The 27,402-nt window shown below is 42.0% G+C and overlaps 1 protein-coding gene across 1 annotated transcript in view; it reads left to right on the top strand.

Annotated features, from left to right (window-relative positions):
* The window catches only part of LOC311247302 (C-myc promoter-binding protein-like), a gene marked incomplete at both ends in the record, with an annotated part of 28,548 nt that extends 2,093 nt beyond the window's left edge, over window positions 1–26,455 (top strand). The window contains 6 exons of the mRNA XM_084337661.1: window positions 11,684–12,045; window positions 19,666–19,732; window positions 22,147–22,205; window positions 22,702–22,846; window positions 24,892–25,067; window positions 26,308–26,455. Of these exons, the coding sequence (XP_084193787.1) occupies window positions 11,684–12,045; window positions 19,666–19,732; window positions 22,147–22,205; window positions 22,702–22,846; window positions 24,892–25,067; window positions 26,308–26,455 (957 nt within the window). The remainder of the gene's footprint in view (window positions 1–11,683; window positions 12,046–19,665; window positions 19,733–22,146; window positions 22,206–22,701; window positions 22,847–24,891; window positions 25,068–26,307) is intronic.
* Window positions 26,456–27,402: the final 947 nt, after the last annotated feature.

The following is a 27,402-nucleotide window of genomic DNA, read 5'->3' as shown; positions in this document are numbered from 1 at the left end:
TCGAATCCCATGCCCATTGAATGAAGCTTCGAAGTATTTAAGACAGACACACACACACACACACACACACACACACACACACACACACACACACACCACACACACACACACACACACACACAGAGACAGGCAGACATACACACTCACACACACTAGGGCTGAACCCAAACGTTCGAATTAATTAATGGGTTCGAACCTCCTTTTAAAATTTTAATAAAATAATTTTTTTATGTTTATTTTTATTATTATTATTATTACTTTTTTACACGAAAATATATATCAGAATGTGATATATATATATCAGAATATCACAGTACTATGTTGTGTTTACAATAATTTGAAAGTCACGCACAAACACACAGACGCAACACAGTCAACGAGTCGAGGTGAGGAGGGGTCACCGGCATACATCAGGAAATGAATCAATCATGCAAAAAAGAGAGAGACTCACTCACACTCACCTGTTTTATTTCATAATACAAAGTTTCCGAATGGACGTTTGGATTAAACCAAGTTGTATGCAGTGATGCTGAATTTTCCCAGCGGAACACAAGTTACTTAACGTTACAACAGGTCACGCTATGCACGCTTAGCTTGCTAATGTTAAGATAGCAGGAGCCATCTGCCAACAAGTTCAAGTTTCAAGTTTCTTTAATAGTTGTCATACAGAAGTACAGAATACTTTTGTACAAAATGCTTCTTACTGTTGCGCTCCAGAGACTGTGCAAGACAAGATAAGTATGAAATAAAATAACATAGTAAAATTAGAAGTAAAAAAATTAGGTCACAGTGTTCAGTTTAGACATATGTACAATGTTCGATGCAGAATAGACGTAGTTACCATACAATATACAATACTGTGCAGTGTACTAATATACAATACTATATAGTGCAAGGCAGAAATGGAGAAATGGGACGAGGTGCAATTTAGGTACAATTCACAGTAGGTGTACGAGTTGTAGTGCAAATCCTTTATCAATAAATATAAAGTGTAAGTGTGTTTGTGTGATCTAAAGTGTGGAGAGTGGGTGCTGCAGTGTGTTGTTTGTTTGAGTGAGTGTGGGTGTGTGTGCTGTGTGCATTTGATGGTTGTTGCATAGTGATTATTGTTCGTTTAGCGATTATTGTTCGTTTAGCAGCCTGATGGCCTGGGGATAGAAGCTCCTTCTGAGTCTTTCTGTGCTCGCCTTAAGACTCCGGTATCGCTTGCCTGACCGCAGCAGTTCAAAGAGGCAGTTGTTCGGGTGGCTCGAGTCCTTAATAATTCTCTTAGCCTTCCCCTTGCACCGCTTGTTGTAAATGTTCTGGAGGGTGGGAAACCCCCCTCCAATTGTGCGTTCGGCTGAATGTGTCACTCTTTGTAGTCTGCTACGGTCTTGTGCAGTGCTATTCCCAAACCAGGAGGTGATGTTGCCGGTCAGGATGCTCTCTATTGTACATGAGTAGAAGTTCCTAAGGATCTTCTGACTGACTTGGAACAAAGATGTTGTTTCAACAAATGTATTCACAAAATGGATTACCATCCAAACGTTATTGAAGACTCCTGTGACCAGTAAGTAGGTACTACTACTTTTACTAAAAAAAATTGACCACAGCAATATGCAATATGCGCATATGTTCTACGTTATATGCGTAAATGTGTGTTATGACAGTTCGATGACCTAAACTTAAACGTTAGCTGCTTATGTCAACCAAGCTGATCCCAGAGAGGTTTATTTCTCCTACAGTGAGGGTTATTTATTGTGAGTGAGTCTCTCTCTCTCTCTCTCTCTCTCTCTCTCTCTCTCTCTCTCTCTCTCTCTCTCTCTTTCTCTCTTTCTCTCTTTCTCTCTCTCTCTTTCTCTCTCTCTCTCTCATACGATTAAAAACGATCGTTCGAAGGTCCGTTAGAAAAACCCTGCCGAAGTTAGAATCCTAAAAACAGGCTTCGGGGACAGCTCTAACACACACACACACACACACACACACACACATGTACACACACAGACAGACATACATTACACATGCACACACACGCACACACACACACACACAGACATGCATGCATGTACACACACACACACATAGTTTCCCGCTCTAAATACCCTCCCCCCCCAGCCCGCTCTGCCTTATCTGCGTGGTTGAGAAGTGGGTTATTGGGATATGGTCCATGTTTAGGCTATGTGTTGAAACAGAGTCCTGAACAAATAACATCCAGAGTCCATCAGACCTACGAGCCAAACTAGAGCTTCAGACCCGGGGCCTGGTTCCTGCTGCCAGGGGGGGGTGTACAACCCTGGGTCTCTGTTTACTAATGATACCAGTGAGAGAGAGTGTGTACTTGTGTGTGTGTTGTGTACGTGTGTACGTGTGTGTGTGTGTGTGTGTGTGTGTGTGTGTGGGTCAACAGCTGACTGGTTGGTATACAGGCAGACTGCCAAGGACTTACTAAGTCTCCCTCTGTATACCAACCAGACAGTCAGCTGTTAGACACACACACACACACACACACACACACACACACACACACACACACACACACACATGCACATGCAGGTACATTCAGTTCACACTCGTACATTTATGCTTCTCTTCTCTTTGAAACACTTATATATGCTTGGATTAGTATATTTGAATAGAATACCACACACACACACACACACACACACACACACACACACACACACACACACACACACACACACACACACACACACACACACACACTCACTCCTATCATTAGTAAACAAAGACATAGGGTTGTACCCCCCCCCCCCCCTCCTGGGAGCAAGTTGAAAACTGACCCACATACTGTAGCCTCTCTAGCGAGCAGATAAGGCTGTTCGCTTTGATCTGTGTGCGAATGGGAATGTTTGAGATGATGTCCAGCCTGGCACCACGCTGCAGCGAGCGAGCGAGCTAACCCGTTTGTTTGACCACAATTGGGACTTTGGTATTGATGCTGGATACAAGTTAAACTGCTGAGCTGAAGATTAGCTATTTCATAGTGTATTTTTTTTTTTCTTTTTATTTTTTTTTTCTCAGATTGAGGTTTCTGTCTGTTGAAGAGGTCCTTGATTGCTGGTTTATTCTTTCGCATGAAATATAGGTTACATAACTGCTCCACGTCACTGTGCAGATACCCTATGTTGGCACAGCATCTTTCTAACTCTCCAGAGGTCAGGGGTCACCCTGAACGCTGCTGTATGATGTGCCTGAAACTCTTATCTTTTATTTAATTTAATTTAACCTTTATTTAACCAGGTATGTCATTAACACTATGGCGTCCGTACTCTTGCGGCGATTTATGCCTCAGAGGACAGAGGATTGTTTACAAACCGATGTACTTTCTAAGAGCTATATATATAATTTATAGTATTGCTATCTGTCCATTCTCATTGTCACTTGAGTGCATAAACCGTGCCTTCATAATAGCTTAAAGAAAATAAAAATCTATCGGTTGGTTGTCATTTTATAGCATCGTGAATATAAGGTTTATCGCGCTTTTCGTCTCTTCTTTTTTTCAGGAAGCTAGAAAATAGGCTATGTCAGTGGTCTATCACGTTAGGTTTTAAAACAATGTCCAATCCAGCTGTAATTTGGGGTAATAGTATCCTACCGTCAGGCCATGTGATCGCCGGCAGCATTTCTTCATTAGTCATCGGATTCTGGTAGATCGATATGTACATTGGCTAATCATAAATCCCATTATTCCAGGTTGAAAAATACGTTCGGTAACGGGATCAAAGATGGAGGGTCTTCGTTTGGAATCGAGGCTCTATGATCCGCCCACAGGACTGTAAAAGAAATTATTCTTTAAATCCCCTCAATGATACTGCAGTGTAGCGATGGCGCCCCTAAGCGGATCTGGCCGGTAGTGCATGTTTCGAAAATCAAATATGTGGGTAGGTAATGGATCTCGATAGCGGACGTTAATAGCATTATAAATATGGAATAAAACAATAACAACTTGCCACGAGTATATACGTGGCTCTGGTCCACAACGCATGGAATCGAAACACGTATATACTCGTGGACGGACGGCATAGTGTTAAGAAGAAATTCTTACTTACAATGACGACCTGGCAAAAGGCACAGCCTGTTGAGGGACAGGGGGCAGGGTGTGTTTTGGGGATTTTCAACAGGATAAGATTTGTAGAACGGGTGTTGTAGACAGCAGGTGCACATTTAAACAAACTACACAGGTAGGGGGGTGACAGACCAAGGAGAGTTTTGGGAAGATTATTAAACAAAGGTTTTGTAGATACAGTACTGAATTCTGCCATCCGGACACATGCTATTTGAAATATGATTATAGAATATCAGGCCTATAAATTACCTTATTGTGGCCAAGTCGCACATCTATCGATCGGGCCAAATCTCCCCATTCCAATGGCAGAGTTCAATCTGGATTTTGTATCACCAGGTGTGCAGCAAAAACCGTGAATGAAATCTACTGTAAGTACACTACAGTTACTTTTTATAATGTAAATTATAATACGCAGTTTTTTGCTAGACGTTGACAGAAAGGTAGAGAAACTAACTGCATTCTGTTTTATGGCAATAATGTTCAGGTTTGTGGGAGATAATCCCGAAAAATTACAGAAATAAAAAAAGTAAATCCAGAAGTCAGATGATTGACAGGGGCTGGCATGAGCTGGGTAGGGTAGTTTTTCGAAATTCGAAAGCCCTCGGTCTCTTCCTTCAACAGACTACACTCACTTTTGGCTGCTCCACTTCCTCCTGTCAATATGCGCCGGTTTCCGACCGAATGCCCTGACATTTCTATAATCTTATATTTCACTAATGACTAATAACAGTTAAACTCATTGGTAAACAAACGCAATGCTGAAAATATACACTTTGACTGCTGTTTTGACAGGGTTAGGGGCTTTTATCTTTAGGGTCTTTACATTTGAAAACGAAACGCAACATTAATTCCTACAGTCTGTATAGATGGATTTATGGCGTGATGTCATTACGGTACCGGACCCATCAGGCCGGTAACATCTGGTGATTTACTGGGATCTGGCCAGGCCTCCATAGGGAGGTGTAGTGGTTGCTGTTTCCGGCCGGTCCACCTCGCAAAATTGCAACGTATTTCCCCATTGCCCATTTCTAAATCGTCTCGTTTAAAACAAATAAAGCATGAACATTTGCATGGTGTACCTTTCTGTGCGTATTCATCCACAATCTATAGCTCAACATGAAAATATTCGCAATTAATTGTAAAAAAAAATTGCAGAATTTCATTTAGGCCTAAATAAAACCCAGTTGTACGTGTTACTGTAGCTCGAACACAAACTATGAGCCCACAAAGTTGACCATGTCCAGCGGCTCGTGTCTCCCTCTGTAATTTCTTTCAGATTTTTACAGATTATGAAAGTACAGAATGTACACTTTCAAATGAACATTGAAACCAGAAAATATTTGAAGATATGCTTATTTGAATCTTGAATCAAGTCAATCGCGTCTCAAAGCAGAGAAAAGACCATTTAAAGATTGTCTTCATTTTCAACACCTTGGCAGTCGGGTACTAGGTGTGAACAATAGTTCTTAAGTCCACCCCTAACTCCAGATAATTTTTTTTTGCTCCCGATCCGATCCCGATTGTAGCTAAGGGGCTACACAACCCGGACTGTATTGATATGTTAGATTAAACCACTAATGCAGAATATTAAATTAGCCAGACAGTATAGGTACACAAAATGGCGGACACTCTATTAACGGCGCGGGACAGGGATACAAGTTGAACAAGCATTTTAATAGTAATAGCAACATACATATTCTATATAGTAGTGAAAATGGGAAGAGGGATTTCTGTTGTTAAAAGATGTGCTCATTTGTTACCACTAAATTCTATCAAACAGGTCATTCAAGCTCTGGTTTTGTCAAATCTTGACTATTGTCCTGCAGTATGGTCGAATGTAACGACGAGTAAACTGAAAAAATTACAAATGGTACAAAACAAAGCAGCACGTATAGCGCTTCGCTGTGAGTACAGAACTAATGTTGCAGCGATGCACAGTTGTTTAACTTGGTTACTTGTCAAACATAAATTACTCTGCTCACTCCTTGTATTCACTAGGAATATTTTTGTTACAAAGATCCCCTCAATTTTATATAACAATTTATCAATAAGTCTTGACAGACACAACCATTCCACCAGACATGCTTCTGCACGAGGTTTTACACTTCCAAAAGTGAGGTCGAATGCCATGAAGCGAACTGTCATGTTCCGTGGTATGCAGGAATGGAACTCTCTTCCCAGACATGTTAAGCAGGAGAATAGTAAATGCCGTTTCAAAATCGTGGTAAAACAACATTTTCAACCAAAGAAATTGACATTACCTAATAGATAGTGTGTACGTAAATTAAAATGTATGTGTCTGATAAAGAGATAGGTATATATGAATGAAAAGGCATGTGTCTGATAGGGATATATTATTAAAATATTGTATAATTTTGTATTTTTATATTGTATTATGAATTTGATTAGGGTTTTTACTGTTGTTTTAATTGTCTGTATGACATGTAAATGTTGTGAGTGTATAAGGGTTTTTATTGTTGTTTTAATGGTCTGTATGTCATGTAAATGTTATGAGTGTATAAGGGTTTTTATTGTTGTTTTAATTGTCTGTAGTATGACATGTAAATGTTGTGAGTGTATACGTCTGTAACTGTATTTTATGTGTTATGGACCCCAGGAAGAATAGCCCCAGCACTGCTGTGGCTAATGGGGATCCAAATAAACTTAAACTTAAACTTAAACTATAAACACAGCTCTCCTTTAATAATGGAATGTCAGGGCAACAACATCAGAGGTAACGATAGTCTTTAACTACTGGTACTCGACCATTGAAGCGTGGAGTGGATTGAGAAGAAGCACGTCGAACAGGGAAAAGCAAGATGGTGGATGGAGACGGTGGTCCTCTAGAGCAGTGATTCCCAACCGCCAGGGGGGCAGGGGGTCCGCCAGACCACAGATGATTTGAGGTCTTTTTTTTTTTTTTTTCATAGAAATATTTAATTAGCATATTTTTATCATCAGAAGCACGAATAGTCTCTTCCACTACAATAAAAAATAAAGATAAATAAATAAACATCTAGACATGATTTTTGAACGTTAACAGTAGGCTACCGGGTAGCCGCTAAAACGTGAATCAGTTGACTGTATCACTTTCCGTAGCTAGCCTAGCACGCTAGTTAACTTTCTCGGCTTGTCTGCAGTCAGCCGCCAGAGGCGAAAATGTGTGACAAACGAAAAGGAGATGACGGCAGCTCATCTGCAAAAAAAGTTAGGACCTACAGCAATCGCGAAAATTACATCACCATGGGCTTCACTGAGGGACCAGACAAACAACCTGAGTGTGTGATTTGTGGAGAAAAGTTGGCAAACTCGAGCCTGAAGCCAAGCAAGCTGAAGAGACATCAGGCGTCTAAGCACCCAGAAACCGTTGGGAAGGATCCAGACTTTTTTCGGAGGAAAGAACAGTCTCTCAAGGCGAACAAGCCTGTTGATGTTAGAGTAGCGTGGAGCAGGGGTGGCAGTGATTTACAGAAGGCTACCGAAGCCTCCTTTGAGTGTTCGCTTTTAATTGCAAAAGCAAAGAAACCGCACAATATTGGCGAGCAGCTCATCAAACCAGCCTGCATCAAAATGGTTTAGAAACTGTGCGGCCCACAGGTGGCGGATAAACTAAAATCAGTACCACTCTCGAACAATGTAGTGAAAGACCGAATTGATAAGATGTCAAGTGATTGCGAGCAGCAGCTGTCAGAAAAGCTTAGAAAGGGTCCATTTGCCATACAACTTGATGAAACTACAACTGTCGCAGACGAGGCTGTGCTCATCGTTTATGTGCAGTATATCGAAAATGAGGATCTGAAGCAGGACATTCTCATGTCAGTCAACCTTACTACCACCACTCGAGGTGAGGATATTTTTACTGCAGTGGATTCTTACTTCATTCAACATAAATGCAAACCGTTCACCATTAGGGCCTGATTTGAGAGGATGAATACAGGATTTGAATATTGGCCAACATTTTGAAATACATATGGTGCAAGATGAGATTTGTTGATTGAAGGCACAAGTCAAAGAAGCATAGTGGGTCTAATTATGGCCTATGGCGTTAAGAATGGAACATATACAAAAGGCGAATGATAAATACTGGCACGTAAAACAGATGACGTGAAGATATATATCTGATATATATAAACAATATATAAGTTATACAAAATAATAAACGCAGACTTTCAGTGTTAATCTGGACCTTCAGAACACCGATCATGTGATTTTGAGTATCTGCCGATACCAATTTTCCCGATCCGATCTTTCGGCAATGCATTAACCCTTTCAGTGCCACGGACGACATATCTCGTTTTATTAGGCCCCCCACTGAGTGCCCACAACGACAAATATTGTTTTATTGTTTTATTAGCGATCTGAAATCATATTTCATCAACCGAGTCTCCCGTTGGTACAGCAGCCCCTACATGAGCTCAGAATGGAAAAAAGCACCCCCTATCGTCTATCCCTGTGTAACTGCAGGTCAGTCGCTTAGACTGATCTGGGATCTGTAGATATGTAGAGGCGGAGCCAGCTGGTTCCTTGTGCTGGCAAGAAGTCTGATCAACATGGACGTCATCGCGGGACGGGAATCAGCCTGGAATATATATTTACAGCAGCCAATACTCAATCAATAAGCGTGATCGATATTTGGAATGGTGATCAGGAATTGGAATGATCTTTTTGGAGAACATCTGATCTGAGGTAAGGAATCTATTTTACCAGTCTTGGGATAATTAGAGTTGTATTTGCTGAGATCTCAGCGTTTGCCCTATGTGTGATGTGTCTGTGTGTGCGCGATCGCTGATGAGGAAATAAGAGAATCGATTTTTCAGATTGCCTCTATAGCGTGCATACGTACGTACACATATACTATCGATAATCTAGCGTTTATTTGAAAACTATTCATAAATAGGCCGAAAAATGACAACGTTTTTGTGTATTCTAGAATATTCCAGTAAATGCGTTTTATCACGGAATCTTTATATTTTCCTTGAAAACGAGGGCTTTTCAAAATGCTATAAAATGAAAATTAACCGATAAAAAAACAATCCGCTTCGACAATGTTGACTGGAAAACGAGTCATTGATAAGCGACGGGCAGATTAGACACATAGCCATAATTTAAAACATAGATTAGGCGTTTTTAACGCTAACATTGAAGTGGATGGTGGGCATTCAACCGGTAAATCAAGGTTAAGCAAGGGCTCTGAAAGTGTTAAGAAAAAAGAAAAAAATGCAATCGAGTTGACCCTTAACACTTTCAGTGCCGGCCGTGTTTTCCTTTTTACCCCCTTGAATGCCGCCACCCACTTCAATGATAGTGTTAAAAACGCATAATCTATGTTTTAAATTATGGCTATGTGTCTAATCTGCCCGTCGCGTATCAATGACTTGTTTGCAGTCAACATTGTCGAAACGGATTGTTTTTTAATCTGTTCATATCCTTTTTATAGCATTTCGAAAAGCTATAGTTTTCTTGAAAATTTCAGGAAAATAGAAAGATTTCGTCATAAACGGCATTTATTGGAATATTCTCGAATACACTAGACACGTTGTCTTTTGTCGGCCTATTTATGAATCGTTTTCAAATAAACGCTAGATTATCGATAGTATATGTGTATATGGGGCTGCTGTACCAACGGGAGACTCGTTGACGAAATATGAATTCAGATTGCTAATTAAAAAAAAAAAACAATTGACGTCGTCAGCACTCAACGGGGGGCATGAAATAACGACAACACGTCGCTGGCACTCAAAGTGTTAAGGTTGTTTTTTTATTTAACATTATCCAACTATCCATTATATCCAACATGGATATATAGCTTCTTTGTTTCACTTATTGCAGCATTGGATCAAAATTCTAAACAAAATAAAAATAAAGCTTATCAGTGGTGCACCACAAAATAGCCATGTAAAGTAAAACAAATGATGTGCAGAATAGTGCAATAACAAAGGTAGTGCAGTAACAGAGGTAGCTAGTTCAGTTACATTCAGTCATAAATAATAAAATATAAAATTGACGCAGAGTGGATAGAATAGACGCAGCGTGGATAGAATAGACGCAGCGTGGATAGAATAGACGCAGCGTGGATAGAATAGACGCAGCGTGGATAGAATAGACGCAGCGTGGATAGAATAGACGCAGTGTGGATAGAATAGACGCAGTGTGGATAGAATAGACGCAGAGCAGGGCTGGGCAATTAATAGAAAAAAATATTGCGATCTCGATTCATAGACCTATGCAATCTCATTTCTAAGTTATGACGTTTTTTTTTTTTTTTTTTACAAAAAATTTTTATTTAACTTTTTTTTTTACTTTACCTTTTTAAATGATTTTATTGAAAAAATAAGAATCGTGAGAGAATAGAATCCAGGGCAGCGTGGATAGAATGTCACTTGAGGACATCACAATGTTCTGAATTCCAGCATAGGAGACAGTTGTCTGTGTTTAAAGATATTGACTTAACTATCCAAGATCTTTGGAAAAGCACAACGTAAATTCTGTTTTAGAGTTGATTTAGTTGAAAGGAAATACAGGTCCTTACATTCACGAATTAAACAAATTCAACTTTAAAGCTGTGATAACTATTTTTCACATTTTCAAAACGCATCTTACCTACCTTTACCTTGTTTAACAACCAGGAAATTCCCAAGAGAAAGTAGTATTTATTGTATCTAAATTAACAAAGAAAGCTCCAAGACACTGTCTTCTTTTACGATTAAAATGCCTTTATTGTCTTGGCATGGTCATAATAAACAAATTAAAAACGAACTGACACGTTTTGGCATCAAGCCTTCGTCAGGGAGTCAGAGCCAGAGTTTGTTTTTAATAGGTTCAACACGACCAGGCCAAGACAATAACGACATTTTAATTGTTAAAGAATAGTTTTCTTCCATGTACAAAAACAATTAGATTGTGTATTTAATTATCACTTTGGCCTAATAGAACGAGGAGAAGATAATGGTTTGTTTAGAGTGACTCCATGATGCCATCTAGTGGTCAGAAAATTATTATTGCAGCTTGAATTCTTTTTATCATCTGTTTTTTGTATTTTATTTTTTTATCATCTGTTTATAGGTTCAGCCTACATTCCAGAAAGACTATTCGAATTATTTAAAAAAAGAAAATCCCCACACCCTATTAAATAATAATGGAATATCAAGCTCTGCAAACTACACTTTTTGTGTAAAATATTTATGTAAAACCTTTGAGTATTAAATATGTTACACACACACAGTGAGTCCTCAGCCCTTGTGTGGGTGAATGTAACAAGTTCCTAACGTTTTCTTTCCCCTATTATTTCATGCACACTTTATTCATTGTTTTAAATGATAATTTTTTAAGTTATTTTGTGCATCACTCTGGTTTGAATTTGATGCACATTTGCAATGCATGAGGGTCATCCTTTTGTGTTAAATGGCTGCATAAAGCAAACATTTGTTGACCTCTCATGTTGATAAATAGTATTAAAACTTGAAAAATATCCGTTTAAGGTCGATTTAGAACAGATAAAAAATATGCGATTAATCACGAGTTGACTATGGACAATCATGCGATTAATCACATTAAATATTTTAATCGATTGACAAGCCTTAATAAATATATAAAGTTACATCTTATTTCTTCCAGGTGTATGGGGCCGCCATTCAATTCTACGAACCCTATCCCCCGGAGTGTCTGTCCGAAAAGCAGTGCGCTCAGCTGGGCCTGCAAGAGCTGGAGGCCCAGAAGCCCTCCGTCGCTGCTTCATCTCCAGCCTCAGCACCGGCCTCATCTCCAGCCTCATCACCAGCCTCATCACCAGCCTCATCACCAGCCTCATCACCAGCCTCAGCACCAGCCTCAGCACCAGCCTCAGCACCCCGTACGATCCACACCAACAAGTGCATCTGCCTGCTCTCCCACTGGCCCTTCTTCGATGCTTTCCGCAAGTTCCTCACATTCCTCTACCGCTACTCCATCTCCGGGCCGCACGCTCTGCCCATCGAGAAGTAAGCAGGCTGCTCTCTTTGTGTCACTCGTTCTGTGGTGTTCTGCGATGTTTCTCTTGTGTCACGTGACTTTATGGTGACGGAATCTGCGTGGTATTATACGAAGGCGCGGTAATTACACCTATATAGGTTGAACGGGCGGTTTGTCTTAACGTGACCTTTTCTTATTTCCCTTTTATCTTTTCAGAGCAACAAGGCTGTATTACTGTACAAAGCCAGAGCTCTCTTGCAGTAAACACAGGATGAAAGCGGCTAATCTCCTTGTAGCTACATCGTTAATCTAATGCCTTGTTGTCACAGCTCGACTAAAGCGGCATCAGACTGACGACGTTGCTGGTTCCCCCGGCTTCGCTAGCTTCATATCACAGCCGGGGCAAATGAACATAGACTGAAATTAAGTTTAGATCTCCCGGGCGACGGTATGCCGTGTACTTTTATTTATTTACATTATTTACAGAAGCACTCTGTATTATCTAAACATAAGATCCGGGCCACTTATTTGTCAAGCACTCAACCTGAAGTTGTTTCAGATTTTGAAAATACTTTGTGAATACATTTGTTGAAACAACATATTTGTTGGCCGACGGCTCCTGCTATCTTAAAGGAAAACTCCAACATTTTGTGAACCCTGGAGTTAGACAAGAAGATGCGTACCTTTTTCTTCTCTGTGCATGCAGTAGGAGTAGGAAGACATTTGGAACTAGGCTAATGGAGGAACCTACTTCCAGTGACTGACGCTAAGCTAGGCTAACGGTGCGTGTCTTCCTACTCCTACTGCATGCACAGAGAAGAAAAATGGTATGTATCTTCTTGTCTAACTCCAGGGTAGATGCCAAATAAGCTAATCTCCCAAACTGTTGGAGTTTTCCTTTAAAGGAACACGCCAACTTTTTGGGAAATTAGCTTATTTGCCATCTACCCTGGAGTTAGACAAGCAGATGCATACCCTTTTCTTCTCTGTGCATGCATTAGGCTTAGGGAACAGCCGCCCCGTTAGCCTAGCTTAGCGTCATTCACTGGAAGTAGGTGTGCCAGTGTAGCCTAGTTCCCAACAGTCACAAAATACACTCCAAATACAACTCCAAAACGTTCCTGTAAACATGTTGTGACCTGTGTATTTACCACGTGGAGAAATTTCAGTTTTTCAAAAAACAACAGGGCTTTTGAGGTGATGAAATCACTGTGCCCAGGCAGTAGTGGTTCGGCAAAAAATTGTTGAGTCTATATCTGCTTAGAAAATGAAAATGTTGAATAATTTTATTTATTTATTTATTTTTTATTATTTTTTTGTTCTCACTTTTTCTGTATTTTGCTCCCATCCCAATTTTGTCGTTATGCCAATTCCCTTCCTGGTCGTTGCGTGCATTGTCCCACTGTCGGCCTAGGGAGGGTGTAGAACTACCACATGCCTCCTCCGATACATGTGGAGTCAGCCAGCCGCTTCTTTTCACCTGACAGCGAGGACTCTCACTGGGGGAATGTAACGTGTGCGGAGGTTCGCGCTATTTCCCCCCGATCCCCTCCCTGCTGAACAGGCGCCCCGACCGACCAGTAGGAACTGCAGTTTACAACGACCAGGACACATACCCCGCCGGCTTTCCACCCGCTAACACTGCCAATTGTGTTAGTAGGGACGACTGACAAAGCCGGAGGTACCGCTGACAGCTGGATTCGATCCCAGAGTCTCTGCGGTGGTAGGCGAGTGCATTTCTTTTTACGTGGTAAATACACAGGTCACAACATGTTTACAGGAATGTTTTGGAGATGTATATCACATTCTGATATATATTTTTAGTGTAAATAAAAAAATTATTTAAGCAGAGGTTCGAACCCATTAATTAAGATTCCAATGAAAACGTAACGAACGAAGGTCCGAACTTTCAAGCGTTTGGGGTCAGCCCTATAATGTTCCATCTAAAAATACAACAACAGCATCGGAACCAAGTGGTAACATTAGCGACTAGCATGCTATGTATCTTGCCTTTGCTAACTACTGTCAAATGGGGCTATTTCACCAGCTTGCTATTAGCTAGCTCTAGTAACGTTACAATCACAAAGAGGTTCTATGACTAGGTTTGTCGGACCGCAAGGCATTCTGGGTATGCAGGCCCCATGAGGGCATGTAGTATCTCTCTACTCGATGCCTGCAGCTCCAGTTAATTGCCCACAAAACTACGCTCCCGTCTCTAAAAGCCCTGAATTGAACCCAAAGTAGGTTTAATTGTTTTATTGTTGTTTCAGCATTTATTTTGGGGCTTGTACAGCGCAGCCTTTGCATTGGTTTTGTGGCTAACTAGCCGGAGAACAGCATGGATTGTGATGAGAAAGGACTCTACTGATCAACAACACCTTTGGTTACTTGGAAATAAGGCTTTGGTTCCAAAGTTCTCACCTTATCCTTTAACATCTCGATGAATGCTTTGCATTCATGAAACTTAATGTCCTTGTTCTGTCTGTCAGACTCATGTCTTAATGTCCTTGTTCTGTCTGTCAGACTCATGTCTTAATGATGTTGTTCTGTCTGTCAGACTCATGTCTTAATGATGTTGTTCTGTCTGTCAGACTCATGTCTTAATGATGCTGTTGTTCTGTCTGTCAGACTCATGTCTTAATGATGTTGTTCTGTCTGTCAGACTCATGTCTTAATGATGTTGTTCTGTCTGTCAGACTCATGTCTTAATGATATTGTTCTGTCTGTCAGACTCATGTCTTAATGATGTTGTTCTGTCTGTCAGACTCATCCCTTAATGTCCTTGTTCTGTCTGTCAGGCACATGTCTTAATGTCCTTGTTCTGTCTGTCAGTTAAGTTTCTTAAGTTTCTTTAATAGTTGTCATACAGAAGTACAGAATACTTTTATACAAAATGCTTCTTACTGTTACGCTCCAGAGACTGTGCTAGACAAGATAAGTATGAAATAAAAAAGTATAGCATGTAAAATGGAAGTAAAATATAGGTCACAGTGTTCAGTATAGACATATGTACAATGTTCGATGCAGAATAGAAGTAACTGAGTTACCATACAATATACAATATACTATGCAATGTACTAATATACAATACTATATAGTGCAAAGCAGAAATGGGATGAGGTACAATTTAGGTACAATTTACAGTAAGGTGTACGAGTTGTAGTGCAAATCCTTTACCAATAAATATAAAGTGTAAAGTGTGTTTAGGTGATCTAAAGTGTGGAGAGTGGGTGCTGCAGTTTGTTGTTTGTTTAAGTGAGTGTGTGCTGTGTGCATTTGTATGGTTGTTGCATAGTGTTTATTGTTCGTTGAGCAGCCTGATGGTCTGGGGATAGAAGCTTCTTCTGAGTCTTTCTGTGCTCGCCATGAGACTCCGGTATCGCTTGCCTGACCGCAGCAGTTCAAAGAGGCAGTTGTTCGGGTGGCTGGAGTCCTTGATGATTCTCTTCGCCTTACCCCTGCACCGCTTGTTGTAAATGTTCTGGAGGGTGGGAAGCCCCCCTCCAATTGTGCGTTCGGCTGAACGTGTCACTCTTTGTAGTCTGCTACGGTCTTGTGCAGTGCTATTCCCAAACCAAGAGGTGATGTTGCCAGTCAGGATGCTCTCTATTGTACATGAGTAGAAGTTCTTGAGGATCTTCTGACTGACTTGGAACTTCCTTAGGCGCCTGAGGAAGTAGAGGCGTTGTCGTGCCTTCTTTACAACACTGTCAATGTGTGTGGTCCATGTCAAGTCCTCGGATATGTGGGCTCCGAGGTACTTGAAACTGTTCACTCTCTCGACCGGTGCCCCGTCGATGCTGAGGGGGCTGTAGTCCTTGACCCCCGACCTCCTGAAGTCCACAATCATCTCTTTTGTTTTGCTGACTTTCAGGGAGAGGCAGTTCTCCTGACACCACTGTGACAGATTCTCTACCTCTTCCAGGTAGGCCCTCTCATCGTTGGCAGAGATCAGGCCCACCACTACTGTGTCATCAGCAAATTTGATGATTGTGTTGTTGTTCCGCTGTGCCACGCAGTCATGTGTGTACAGGGAGTAGAGGAGGGGGCTCAGAACACAGCCCTGGGGGGCCCCTATGTTGAGCGTGATGGATGAGGAGGTGCAGTTGCCGGCTCTTACTACCTGGGGTCTGCCCGTCAGGAAGTCCAAGACCCACTGGCAGAGGTCATAGTTCAAGCCCAGGTCCCTGAGCTTGGCTATGAGTTTGGAGGGGACTATGGTATTGAATGCTGAGCTGTAGTCGATGAACAGCATTCTCACATAGTTCCCCTGCCTCTTGTCTTAATGATGTCTTAATGATGTTGTTCTGTCTGTCAGACTCATGTCTTAATGATGTTGTTCTGTCTGTCAGACACATGTCTTAAAGATGTTGTTCTGTCTGTCAGACACTAGAGCCATATGGAATCCGCGATCACGGAATCGCGGACGGAATCGCGGAATTGAGCAATAAAAATGGAATCCACAATTTTTTTTTTTTTTTTTTTTACTTTTTTTTTTTTTTATGTTGTGGGACTTGTACAGCACTTTGTTCAACTTTGTCAGTGCTGTAAAGTTTAAACCTTTTTAAATCTTAGACAAACAAAACACTTTGCTTTCATGAAATATTGTAAGCCGTCATTTGAGGCTTTATAAAAGCAGCACAATGAACACAAATCTGTCAGTGCCGAGTCCGACCTCATCTTAAATAACAAACAGCATTGCTTGTTGTAGTTAACAAAGAGAGGCAGAGTTGATTTTGCAAAAATATATATAATTATTATTATTTTTTTTAATAATCAAATTTTATTTTCATATTCGAATCCCATGCCCATCGAACGAAGCTTCGAAGTATTTAAGACAGCCCTATTAAATGGACTGTTATATCTTATTAAATTGTGGACATTTATTCATTCCCACTTATTAGACACTATTTCTGATGGTAAAATGAGCGTACAAAGCAAAATACAGAATTCTGAAATATTAAAACGGAATTTGGAAAAAAATAAAATGGAATTGGGAAAAAAATAAAACTGATTTCATATGGCTCTATCAGACACATGTCTTAATGATGTTGTTCTGTCTGTCAGACTCATGTCTTAATGATGTTGTTCTGTCTGTCAGACACATGTCTTAATGATGTTGTTCTGTCTGTCAGACTCATGTCTTAATGATGTTGTTCTGTCTCTCAGACTCATGTCTTAATGATGTTGTTCTGTCTCTCAGACTCATGTCTTAATGATGTTGTTCTGTCTGTCAGACTCATGTCTTAATGATGTTGTTCTGTCTGTCAGACTCATGTCTTAATGATGTTGTTCTGTCTGTCAGACACATGTCTTAATGATGTTGTTCTGTCTGTCAGACTCGTGTCTTAATGATGTTGTTCTGTCTGTCAGACACATGTCTTAATGTCCTTGTTCTGTCTGTCAGACACATGTCTTAATGATGTTGTTCTGTCTGTCAGGCACATGTCTTAAAGGGGATGTCTTGCTATTCCTTTCACTATTTGGGCAACTTTACACAATTCCTGTGAGTCTATGGAACACATCTGTAAAGTTTATTTGATTTAAATTAGGGATGTCCGATATTATCGGCCGACCGATATTATCGGCCGATATCGGCAGTAAAATGTGATATCGGAAAATATCGGTATCGGTAAAAAAAATTTTTTTTTTTTTTTTTTTTTACCTTTATTTACCCAGGCAAGCAAGTAAAAACCAATTCTTATTTTATTTATTGTCAAAAGTATGCATTTTGGTTTAATTCAACAACAAGAGATATGTAATGTTAATTTTTACTTTTTTAATTATCATATTTTGCACAGATAATGCTTACATTTAGAAAGCCTTTTGAATGCATCCAGTGAAATTATTAGTTACCTGAAATTATTCTGTTTTTTTGGGGGGAAACCCTGCATATATCGGTATCGGTTGATATCGGTATCGGTATCGAAATTAAGAGTTGGACAATATCGGAATATCGGTATCGGTAAAAAAGCCAATATCGAGCATCCCTAATTTAAATGCATTGTTTTGTATTTCTAATCAAGTATTCAAAAGCAGCATTTTTCCACTTCAAGATTTCAAGCTGTTTTGGCCTGGCTCCGCGGCACTGGTCGAGGTTGTGTGTAAAATGCGTGTGTGCTTCCCCGCGCGCCGGTCGAGGTTGTGTGTAAAATGCGTGTGTGCTTCCCTGAGAGAGAGAAGCTCCTGTCCCTCTCTCTCTCTCTCCCTCTCTATCTTTCTCTCTCTCTCTCTCCCTCTCTATCTCTATCTCTCTCTCTCCCTCTCTCTCGCTCGCTCGTTCTCTGCTGTCTGTTGGCACCCTCTGTTTGAGGAAGTAATTCCACTCGCTCTGTTGTTGAGCGAATTGTTGATTGTGGGCGGTGACTACAACCAGTGCCTTATTCACGTCAGCAAAACAGTCAAATCAGAATGGCTTAGTTGAGTGAGGGAAGATCTCGTGAACTCGAGACTAGACTGATGAGTCAAAAATGATAATTAGAGACACAGACCACATTGATATAATCCCCCATTGCTAGGAAACAATGATAAACACTGGAAAAGGCCATTTACAAGACACGGGACCTTTAATGATGTTGTTCTGTCTGTCAGGCACATGTCTTAATGATCTCATTCTGTCTGTCAGACACGTGTCTTAATGCTGTTGTTCTGTCTGTCAGGCACATGTCTTAATGATCTCATTCTGTCTGTCAGACACGTGTCTTAATGCTGTTGTTCTGTCTGTCAGGCACATGATGTCTTAATGCTGTTGTTCTGTCTGTCAGACACATGTCTTAATGCTGTTGTTCTGTCTGTCAGGCACATGTCTTAATGCTGTTGTTCTGTCTGTCAGGCACATGTCTTAATGCTGTTGTTCTGTCTGTCAGACTCATGTCTTAATGCTGTTGTTCCGTCTGTCAGGCACATGTCTTAATGCTGTTGTTCTGTCTGTCAGGCACATGTCTTAATGCTGTTGTTCTGTCTGTCAGACACATGTCTTAATGATGTTGTTCTGTCTGTCAGACACATGTCTTAATGCTGTTGTTCTGTCTGTCAGACACATGTCTTAATGATGTTGTTCTGTCTGTCAGACTCATGTCTTAATGCTGTTGTTCTGTCTGTCAGACTCATGTCTTAATGATCTCGTTCTGTCTGTCAGACTCATGTCTTAATGCTGTTGTTCTGTCTGTCAGACTCATGTCTTAATGCTGTTGTTCTGTCTGTCAGACACATGTCTTAATGCTGTTGTTCTGTCTTGTCAGGCACATGTCTTAATGATCTCGTTCTGTCTGTCAGACTCATGTCTTAATGCTGTTGTTCTGTCTGTCAGACTCATGTCTTAATGCTGTTGTTCTGTCTGTCAGGCACATGTCTTAATGATCTCGTTCTGTCTGTCAGACTCATGTCTTAATGCTGTTGTTCTGTCTGTCAGACTCATGTCTTAATGCTGTTGTTCTGTCTGTCAGACACATGTCTTAATGATGTTGTTCTGTCTGTCAGGCACATGTCTTAATGATCTCGTTCTGTCTGTCAGACTCATGTCTTAATGCTGTTGTTCTGTCTGTCAGACACATGTCTTAATGATGTTGTTCTGTCTGTCAGACACATGTCTTAATGCTGTTGTTCTGTCTGTCAGACACATGTCTTAATGCTGTTGTTCTGTCTGTCAGGCACATCTCCCACTTCATGTACAAGGTCCCCTTCCCCTCCTCTCAGAGGCCCCGCATCCTGGTACAGGTGGGTCTAAAGCAGCGTCCGTTTAAAGGGGAACTCCAACATTTTGGGAAATTAGCTTATTTAACATCTTCCCTGGAGTTAGACAAGAAGATACATACCTTTTTTGTCTCTGTGTGTGCATTTTAGCTTTGGGAATAGACGCTCCGTTAGCATAGCTTAGCTTCATCACTGGAAGTGAGGCAGGACAGTAGCCTTACAGTGCCTTACAGTGTATTGCAAGGTCTGACATTGACCAAACTTGATATGCATGACCTTGGTGGGCTCTAGGTCAACTCCTGAAAAGGGGGTCAATGTCAGACTTTGCAATCCAAGGTTAGGGGGCTAATAACCCTTGCCATAATTTCAGTGCGCCCCCTAACTTTTGATTGCAAGGTCTGACATTAACCCCCTTTTCAGGAGTTGACCTAGAGCCCACCAAGGTCATGCATATCAAATTTGGTCAATGTCAGACCTTGCAATGCACTGTAAGGCACTGTAAGGCTACTGTCCTGCCTCACTTCCAGTGATGAAGCTAAGCTATGCTAACGGAGCGTCTATTCCCAAAGCTAAAATGCACGCACAGAGACAAAAAAGGTATGTATCTTCTTGTCTAACTCCAGGGAAGATGTTAAATAAGCTAATTTCCCAAAATGTTGGAGTTCCCCTTTAAACGTGTAGATGAAGAACCATACAGGTCTGTCGTGAGCTTCACCATGACTGACTGATGTTACGTTACGTCTGTGCAGTCATAGCTAAGGACGGCAGAGGTTGTATACTTTTAGGTGATACGACTGAGAGTACTACTACTGTACATTGGCTGTTCAAACATGTTCAAATCGCACTTGTATGGTTCTCCATTTCATCGTGTTTCATTCAAAAACATTTTTATCAGTGTCTTATGTGGTTTGAAAACTAACTGTTTTTGCGGAAGTTCAGTAGTGAATATGTAACGATACAGATGATTGCATCTTTAGAAATGTTAATGTTTTGTAAGCAAATACCCTATGTAGGCTAAACATGTTGAATACTACAGTATATATTATAATTAGTTCTACCTTTTATACCTGCAATATAAAATAAAATAAAATCTGAATATAAAAATAGTGTAAACTAAGGTGCAGTTAAATATGCTCTTATAATATATTTACATTTATATACGATAAATATAGGCAATACATTTTTTCATCTGAATATATACTATGAGTAAAAGTAAAGGAGTAAGGTGCAGGTGAGGGTCTGTACCCTCACCGGCATGATATACAGTACGTCATATGTTGAAGTCCATGCAGGTTTTGCTGGTTAAGAGTCAGACACACTTAGTGGTTAAATGGACTGCATTCCTAATAGTTCTCGAGTTCTGCAACTGTTAGTTCTCCAGCTGCTGGCAGCAGTCCCGGCCCATGGTTGTGGAGCCTGATGGCTGCTGGCTGCTGGACGGGCTGAGGCAGTTAGTGGTGTGTCAGGGGGGTATGAATCTAGCTGAATGTGCCTCATAGAGGGGGTGGGAGGGGTGCTCCAGGATGGCAGCCAGCTTCCTTCTCCTCTTGGCTAGCTCCTCATAGAGGGGGTGGGAGGGGTTCTCCAGGATGGCAGCCAGCTTCCTTCTCCTCTTGGCTAGCTCCTCATAGAGGGGGTGGGAGGGGTTCTCCAGGATGGCAGCCAGCTTCCTTCTCCTCTTGGCTAGCTCCTCATAGAGGGGGTGGGAGGGGTTCTCCAGGATGGCAGCCAGCTTCCTTCTCCTCTTGGCTAGCTCCTCATAGAGGGGGTGGGAGGGGTTCTCCAGGATGGCAGCCAGCTTCCTTCTCCTCTTGGCTAGCTCCTCATAGAGGGGGTGGGAGGGGTTCTCCAGGATGGCAGCCAGCTTCCTTCTCCTCTTGGCTAGCTCCTCATAGAGGGGGTGGGAGGGGTTCTCCAGGATGGCAGCCAGCTTCCTTCTCCTCTTGGCTAGCTCCTCATAGAGGGGGTGGGAGGGGTTCTCCAGGATGGCAGCCAGCTTCCTTCTCCTCTTGGCTAGCTCCTCATAGAGGGGGTGGGGGGGGTTCTCCAGGATGGCACCCCAGGAAGAGTAGTCTCACTTTGGTCACGTAGACTAATGGGGATCTACAATAAAACAATAAAAAGCAGCCAGCTTCCTTCTCATCCTCCTCATCATTGAATGTTTGCTAATATATTCGTCAATATTCATATTTAGGCTACATGTTGTCTTCAATAAAGGCTTTCGTGCAATTCAGCAAAATCATTAATTGCTATCAGTCTTGTTAAAATGTTCCTTGCCCCATTTGGAACGAGGGCCTATATTACACATTGGAATATGATATTATGGGCTGCATGTACTGTAGAGTAGTTCACGTATGACTAGGTACTTGAATCACGTGTTGCAAAACATGTTTTCCCGGGGGTTTCGTCACACCTTTGACCTTTGACCCGCTCCTCAGCTCTCCCCTCACGACAGCCTGATGTTGAGCCAGCCAGTGTCCTCTCCCTTGCCTCTCAGGTAAGATGTGTTTATAGTTCACTAGCTCCTCCCCCTCTCCACGTGTGTGCCAGGTTGTCATAGCGATGCTGTGTCCGGTGTAAAGATCCATTGACTTATTCTATTTAAAAAAAATGTATAAAGGAATGATATTAGCAAATTACCAAAAAGAGGAAGGGGAGGTGACTATTATCTAAGCTGTTGTTTTCTTTTTCTTTTGTACTACATTATGGATACTGATATTATTTATTTATTTTATGTTGTTTTCAATGTTAAGAATGAAGAATTATTGGCAATGTGGATATTCTCCATTATATAATTTAAGTATTAATTAATGTTCCCACTTGGAAGTGGCGGACAGGGGTAGGGCAAGATACGCTTAGGCTTCTTCCTACTTCTTTTCGAACAGTGATATGTATATTTTCCGTTGTTTGTCTTTTTTATAATTTTTTTTATTAAATCATGTTCGAAATAAAGATTAATTAATTTATTTGTGCTTTTTGTACTTTTCCCACAGCGGCGGTCGCTTCTCCACGCTGCTGCAGAACCTGGGTCCGGAGAACGCCATCACCCTGTTGGTGTTTGCTGTGACGGAACACAAGATCCTGATCCACTCCCTGCGACCCGCGGTGTTGACGAGCGTCACCGAGGCTCTGGTGAATGTAAGTGTTGCTGCCCCCCGTGTCGAATAGTCGGCTATAGGCGACTCAGGTGGAATTTGCGTGGCTAGAGGGAACGGCTCGGACTGCGGTTGATTTCCTGTTGCGGTTGTTTGCTCAAATATCAACACCTTGACGGGAAATGAAATGTAGTCGATTTAGAATGTTTACATTGTCGAGTCGATGCCGCCTATAAGGCCCAGAGATGGTGTGTTGGTTAACCCTTTCACTGCCACACTACCAAAGGGTTAACCCTTTCACTGCCACACGACAAAGGGTTAGCCCTTTCACAACCACACTACAGAACCCTTTCACTACCACACTACAGACGGTTAACCGTCTGTAGTGTGGTAGTGAAAGGGTTCTGTAGTGTGGTAGTTAAAGGGGGCGACAATGGCTCAGGAGGTAGAGCGGAAGGTTCCCAGTAGGTTCCCGGTTCGATTCCCAGGCAGCTTGTCGAAGTGTCCTTGAGCAAGACACTTAACCCCTAACAGCAGGTCGGCACCTTGCATGGTCGCCTCCGCCGTCGGTGTGTGAAATGTGAATGTGTGAGCGAACGGGTGAATGTGAGGAACAACAAATTGTAAAGCGCTTTGGATAAAAGCTGCTATATAAATGCACAATTTACCATTTTCCATTTAACCCTTTCACTACCAAAGGGTTAACCCTTTCACTGCAACAATACAGACGGTTAACCTTCTGTAGTGTGGTAGTGAAATGGTTAACCTTCTGTAGTGTGGTTGTGAAAGGGTTAACCCTTTGTCGTGTGGCAATGGAAAGGGTTAACCTTCTGTATTGTCGCAGTGAAAGGGTTAACCCTTTGGTAGTGTGTTAGTGAAAGGGTTAAATGGGTGTTCTATGGAGATGGAGTTTCTTCACTTTCTTGTTTTGGTCTGATGTGCGTGTGTGGAGTTTAGTAACTTATTATACTGTGACCTCTCTTGTCAGAGCCACCCCCTTGTCCCCACTAAACACCGACCCACGTGTCGGACCAAAGCAAAAGGATGTAAATAAAGTGCAATACCAAACGGAGCTCTTTTGCAGGGAGGTCGCTGTTTGACGGAATTACAGATTCGACCTTTAAACATCGGTTTAAACAAGCTTATACGTTTAAACTGAATTACAATTTAAACTCTATTTCAGTGGAATACCCCTACTGGGGTAGAACTGAACTCTTGGAATATCCTCCTCACCTTATCTCTCCTACACAGTGTCCCGATCAGCCTCCCTACTGTCTCAATAAAGAAGAACACCAAGAGGACTGTCCAGTCTTTTGTGTATTCACTCAGCTTTAGAGAACAGTAGCACTTACTTACTGGACGGACTCTGACAGTAGCTCTTTGCTGGCTGAAGAAGGTGGAGCAGACCCGTTTTTATTATAGCAGTAATTGAAGCAGATAGTGTACAGTCATCACAAGATCTCACAGCCAGTTTGATCTGTCTCTCTCTCTCATATCCACCATTTATCCTTCCCCCCTCTCTCTCTTCCTTCTCTCTTGTTCTCCTTCTTCCCCCCCCCCTCTCTCTCTCTCTCTCTTTCTCATTTCTCTCTCCCTGTCTCTCTTTCTCCTTTCTCTCTCCCTCCTCTCTCTTGTTCTATATATATCTTCTTTCTCCATCATTCTCTCTCTCCTTCCTCCTCTCTTTCTCCTTCCTCCTCTCTCCTTCCCCCTCTATCTCCTCTCTCTTTCTCCTCCCCCCCTCTCTCTCTCTCTCTCTCTCTCTCTCTCCTTTGCCCCCTCTCTTTCTTTCTTTCTTTCTCTCTCTCCTTCCTCCTCTCTCTTGTTCTATATATATCTTTCTCCATCATTCTCTCTCTCCTTCCTCCTCTCTTTCTCCTTCCTCCTCTCTCCTTCCCCCTCTATCTCCTCTCTCTTTCTCCTCCCCCCCCCCCCTCTCTCTCTCTCTCTCTCTCTCTCTCTCTCTCTCTCTCTCTCTCTCTCTCTCTCTCTCTCTCTCTCTCTCTCTCTCTCTCTCTCTCTCTTCGCCCCCTCTCTTTCTTTCTTTCTTTCTCTCTCTCCTTCCTCCTCTCTTCTTCTCTCTCTCAGATGATCTTTCCATTCCACTGGCCTTGCCCCTACATCCCTCTCTGCCCCCTGGCGCTGGCGGGCGTACTGAGTGCTCCCTGCCCGTTCATCGTGGGTCTGGACTCCCGCTACTTTGATCTGTACGACCCCCCGCCAGACGTCAGCTGTGTGGATCTGGACACCAACACCATCTTCCAGTGAGTAGCGAGGCTCCCGAGGCGTCCCGCTGAGGCAGCTCATTAGACGGGCTGTGCGCCGCGCAGCACCCTGACACTGGTTAGCGGGCCTCCACAGGGTTCCAGAGAGTGAGACGACTTGAGATGCGTTCCACAACAGTGCGGTGTTTCCTTTATATATCAAGGAGTGATTCTGAAATAACGTGATTATTAGGGGAAGGAAGGAAGTGATGTGTTTAATTTACTTGCTAGTTGCTACATTTGTAGGCCCTCTGCCCATGTAATGTTTTGGCCCTTGGTCCTCCACGTCAAAGCTTTGATAGTATTTTATTTTATTACATTTTATTACAATATTGACATGGTCTGTTGTAGTTGTATACGTTTGGCTTTCAGAATGGAATGGGAGAAAGACTTAAGGTGCTCCCATGGTCGAGCGGACCGTACTCCGAGCGGACTCCGCGGAGGTCCGCGCGGACACTTTGAGCTTTCATAGTCGAGTGGACCTCCGCGTTCCAATTTCCTACATGTCTTGCGCCAGTTTACACAATTTTCCCCACGCTGTTCAACTTCTGTCATGTCGTCGTCATCCGATGTCAAAATATTATCTCCGTTTCCAATATTTAGAAATAAAACTGGCAGTTTTACACACCTGCAAACACCGCCACGTATTCCTATATTTTAGAGCTTCGCGCTTTTAACAACACATCATGCATATCACTGTGGCGTCCAAAGTGTTAAATTATGTATTATTATTATTATTATTATTATTATTATTATTATTATTATTATTATTATTATTATTATTATTATTATTATTATTATTATTATTATTATTATTATTATTATTATTATTATTATTATTATTATTATGTGAATTCCTCTCTGCTCTCTGTTGACTCTCTCCTCCCTCCAAATGCCGGCTCATGAGTTCTAAGTTTAGAAGACCAAGTCCATTTTCTAAAAAGTCTGAAATGAAATAGTTTTTCGTTTGGTGTCAGACTCATTTTAAAATGATGGGAAGGCAATTCTGTGGCGGGTCAGGTTAGGTCAGTAACGGCTTCCGTCACGGTCACAGCCTGCTGGTCGAGCAGCCAGGCTGCTGCAGGGTGGTCCTCTCTCTCTCTCTCTCTCTCTGTCTGTCTGTCTGTCTGTCTGTCTGTCTGTCTGTCTGTCTGAGAGACGCTCCTTCTCCCACCTGTCATATTTGTTCTGGCCTCCGCGGTGATCCAGAGCTGACTCTCTGCTTCTGCTGCTTCTCCAGCAACGAGGACAAGCGGGCTCTGACGTGGAAGGTCCTGCCCAAGAAGGCCTGCAAGAACCTGATGAACGTGCTGAGCAATCTCTACCAGCAGCTGATTGACGGTGAGCGTTGGAACCTATGTGTGAACGGACGGAACTGTCTATTTTAATACAAAACGACTAAACCGAAACGGCACTCAAAAAAAGAGGAAAAAATAACAAACAAAATAAATTAAAACTAACACAAAACATTCACCATTCTTTTCTCTTCATATTAAGATAAGATATTCCTTTATTGATCCCCTTGGGGAAATTCAGGCATCATACTGTGGCAGCATGGGGAGGGGGGAGCGGAGGTACAGGTATGGGCAGGGTAATAGTAGGAAGACATAAATATAGGCAATGAAATTATAGTACAGTAGAAAAAGTTTAAATAAACAGTGTAAACAGGTAAGATACGCTGCCACTCACCTCGGCGCCAAACTAGAGATGTTTTCACACAAGTGACACACATTCTGTCGTCATGGGCCTGACCAACTCCTGCCACCTCCCCCACCTCTCCTCAAGCCTCTCCCTCTGTAGTCTCAGTGCGTACATCAAGCTTTCCATCACATAGATCTCATGGATCACCTGCATCCATTCTCCCTCCGTCAGCACCACATGCCTCCTCCACGTCCTCCTGTTCGGTCGCCACCCTTAACCCTTTCACTACCACACTATATATACAGAAGGTTAAACTTTCACTACCACATTACAGAAGGTTAAGGGTTAACGTGAAAGGGTTAACGTGTAAAAAACGTTATCGTCGTCAGTATCCCTCATATCTATTGCAAAAGATCTCGAAATGTAGAACAAAGGACTTAAAGAAAGAAAAGAGCTCCATCTGCATTCGTCATTTTCAAAAGGCGGGGTCGGCTGCACTTTCGGTGAACCTCTCCGTGAAATGGATTATTCCTGGAGGTCTGAACAGCAGATTGAAACCCATTGGCTTAGGCTGAGCCAATAGCATCCTAGGCTCCTTTTTGGAGACTGTCCAATGGGCTTGACTCTGTCGTGGAGCCGGTCGTCTCTGAGGGAAACCTCTCATCGTGTTCTGCTGAGTCATGGTGTCTGTTCT

The sequence above is a fragment of the Notolepis coatsorum genome (assembly GCF_963971535.1).
Source record: "Notolepis coatsorum genome assembly, chromosome: 20".
Classification (NCBI taxonomy): domain Eukaryota; kingdom Metazoa; phylum Chordata; class Actinopteri; order Aulopiformes; family Paralepididae; genus Notolepis; species Notolepis coatsorum.
Note: the sequence above shows the minus strand (reverse complement) of the source record. Positions and strands in the feature narration are given on the sequence as shown.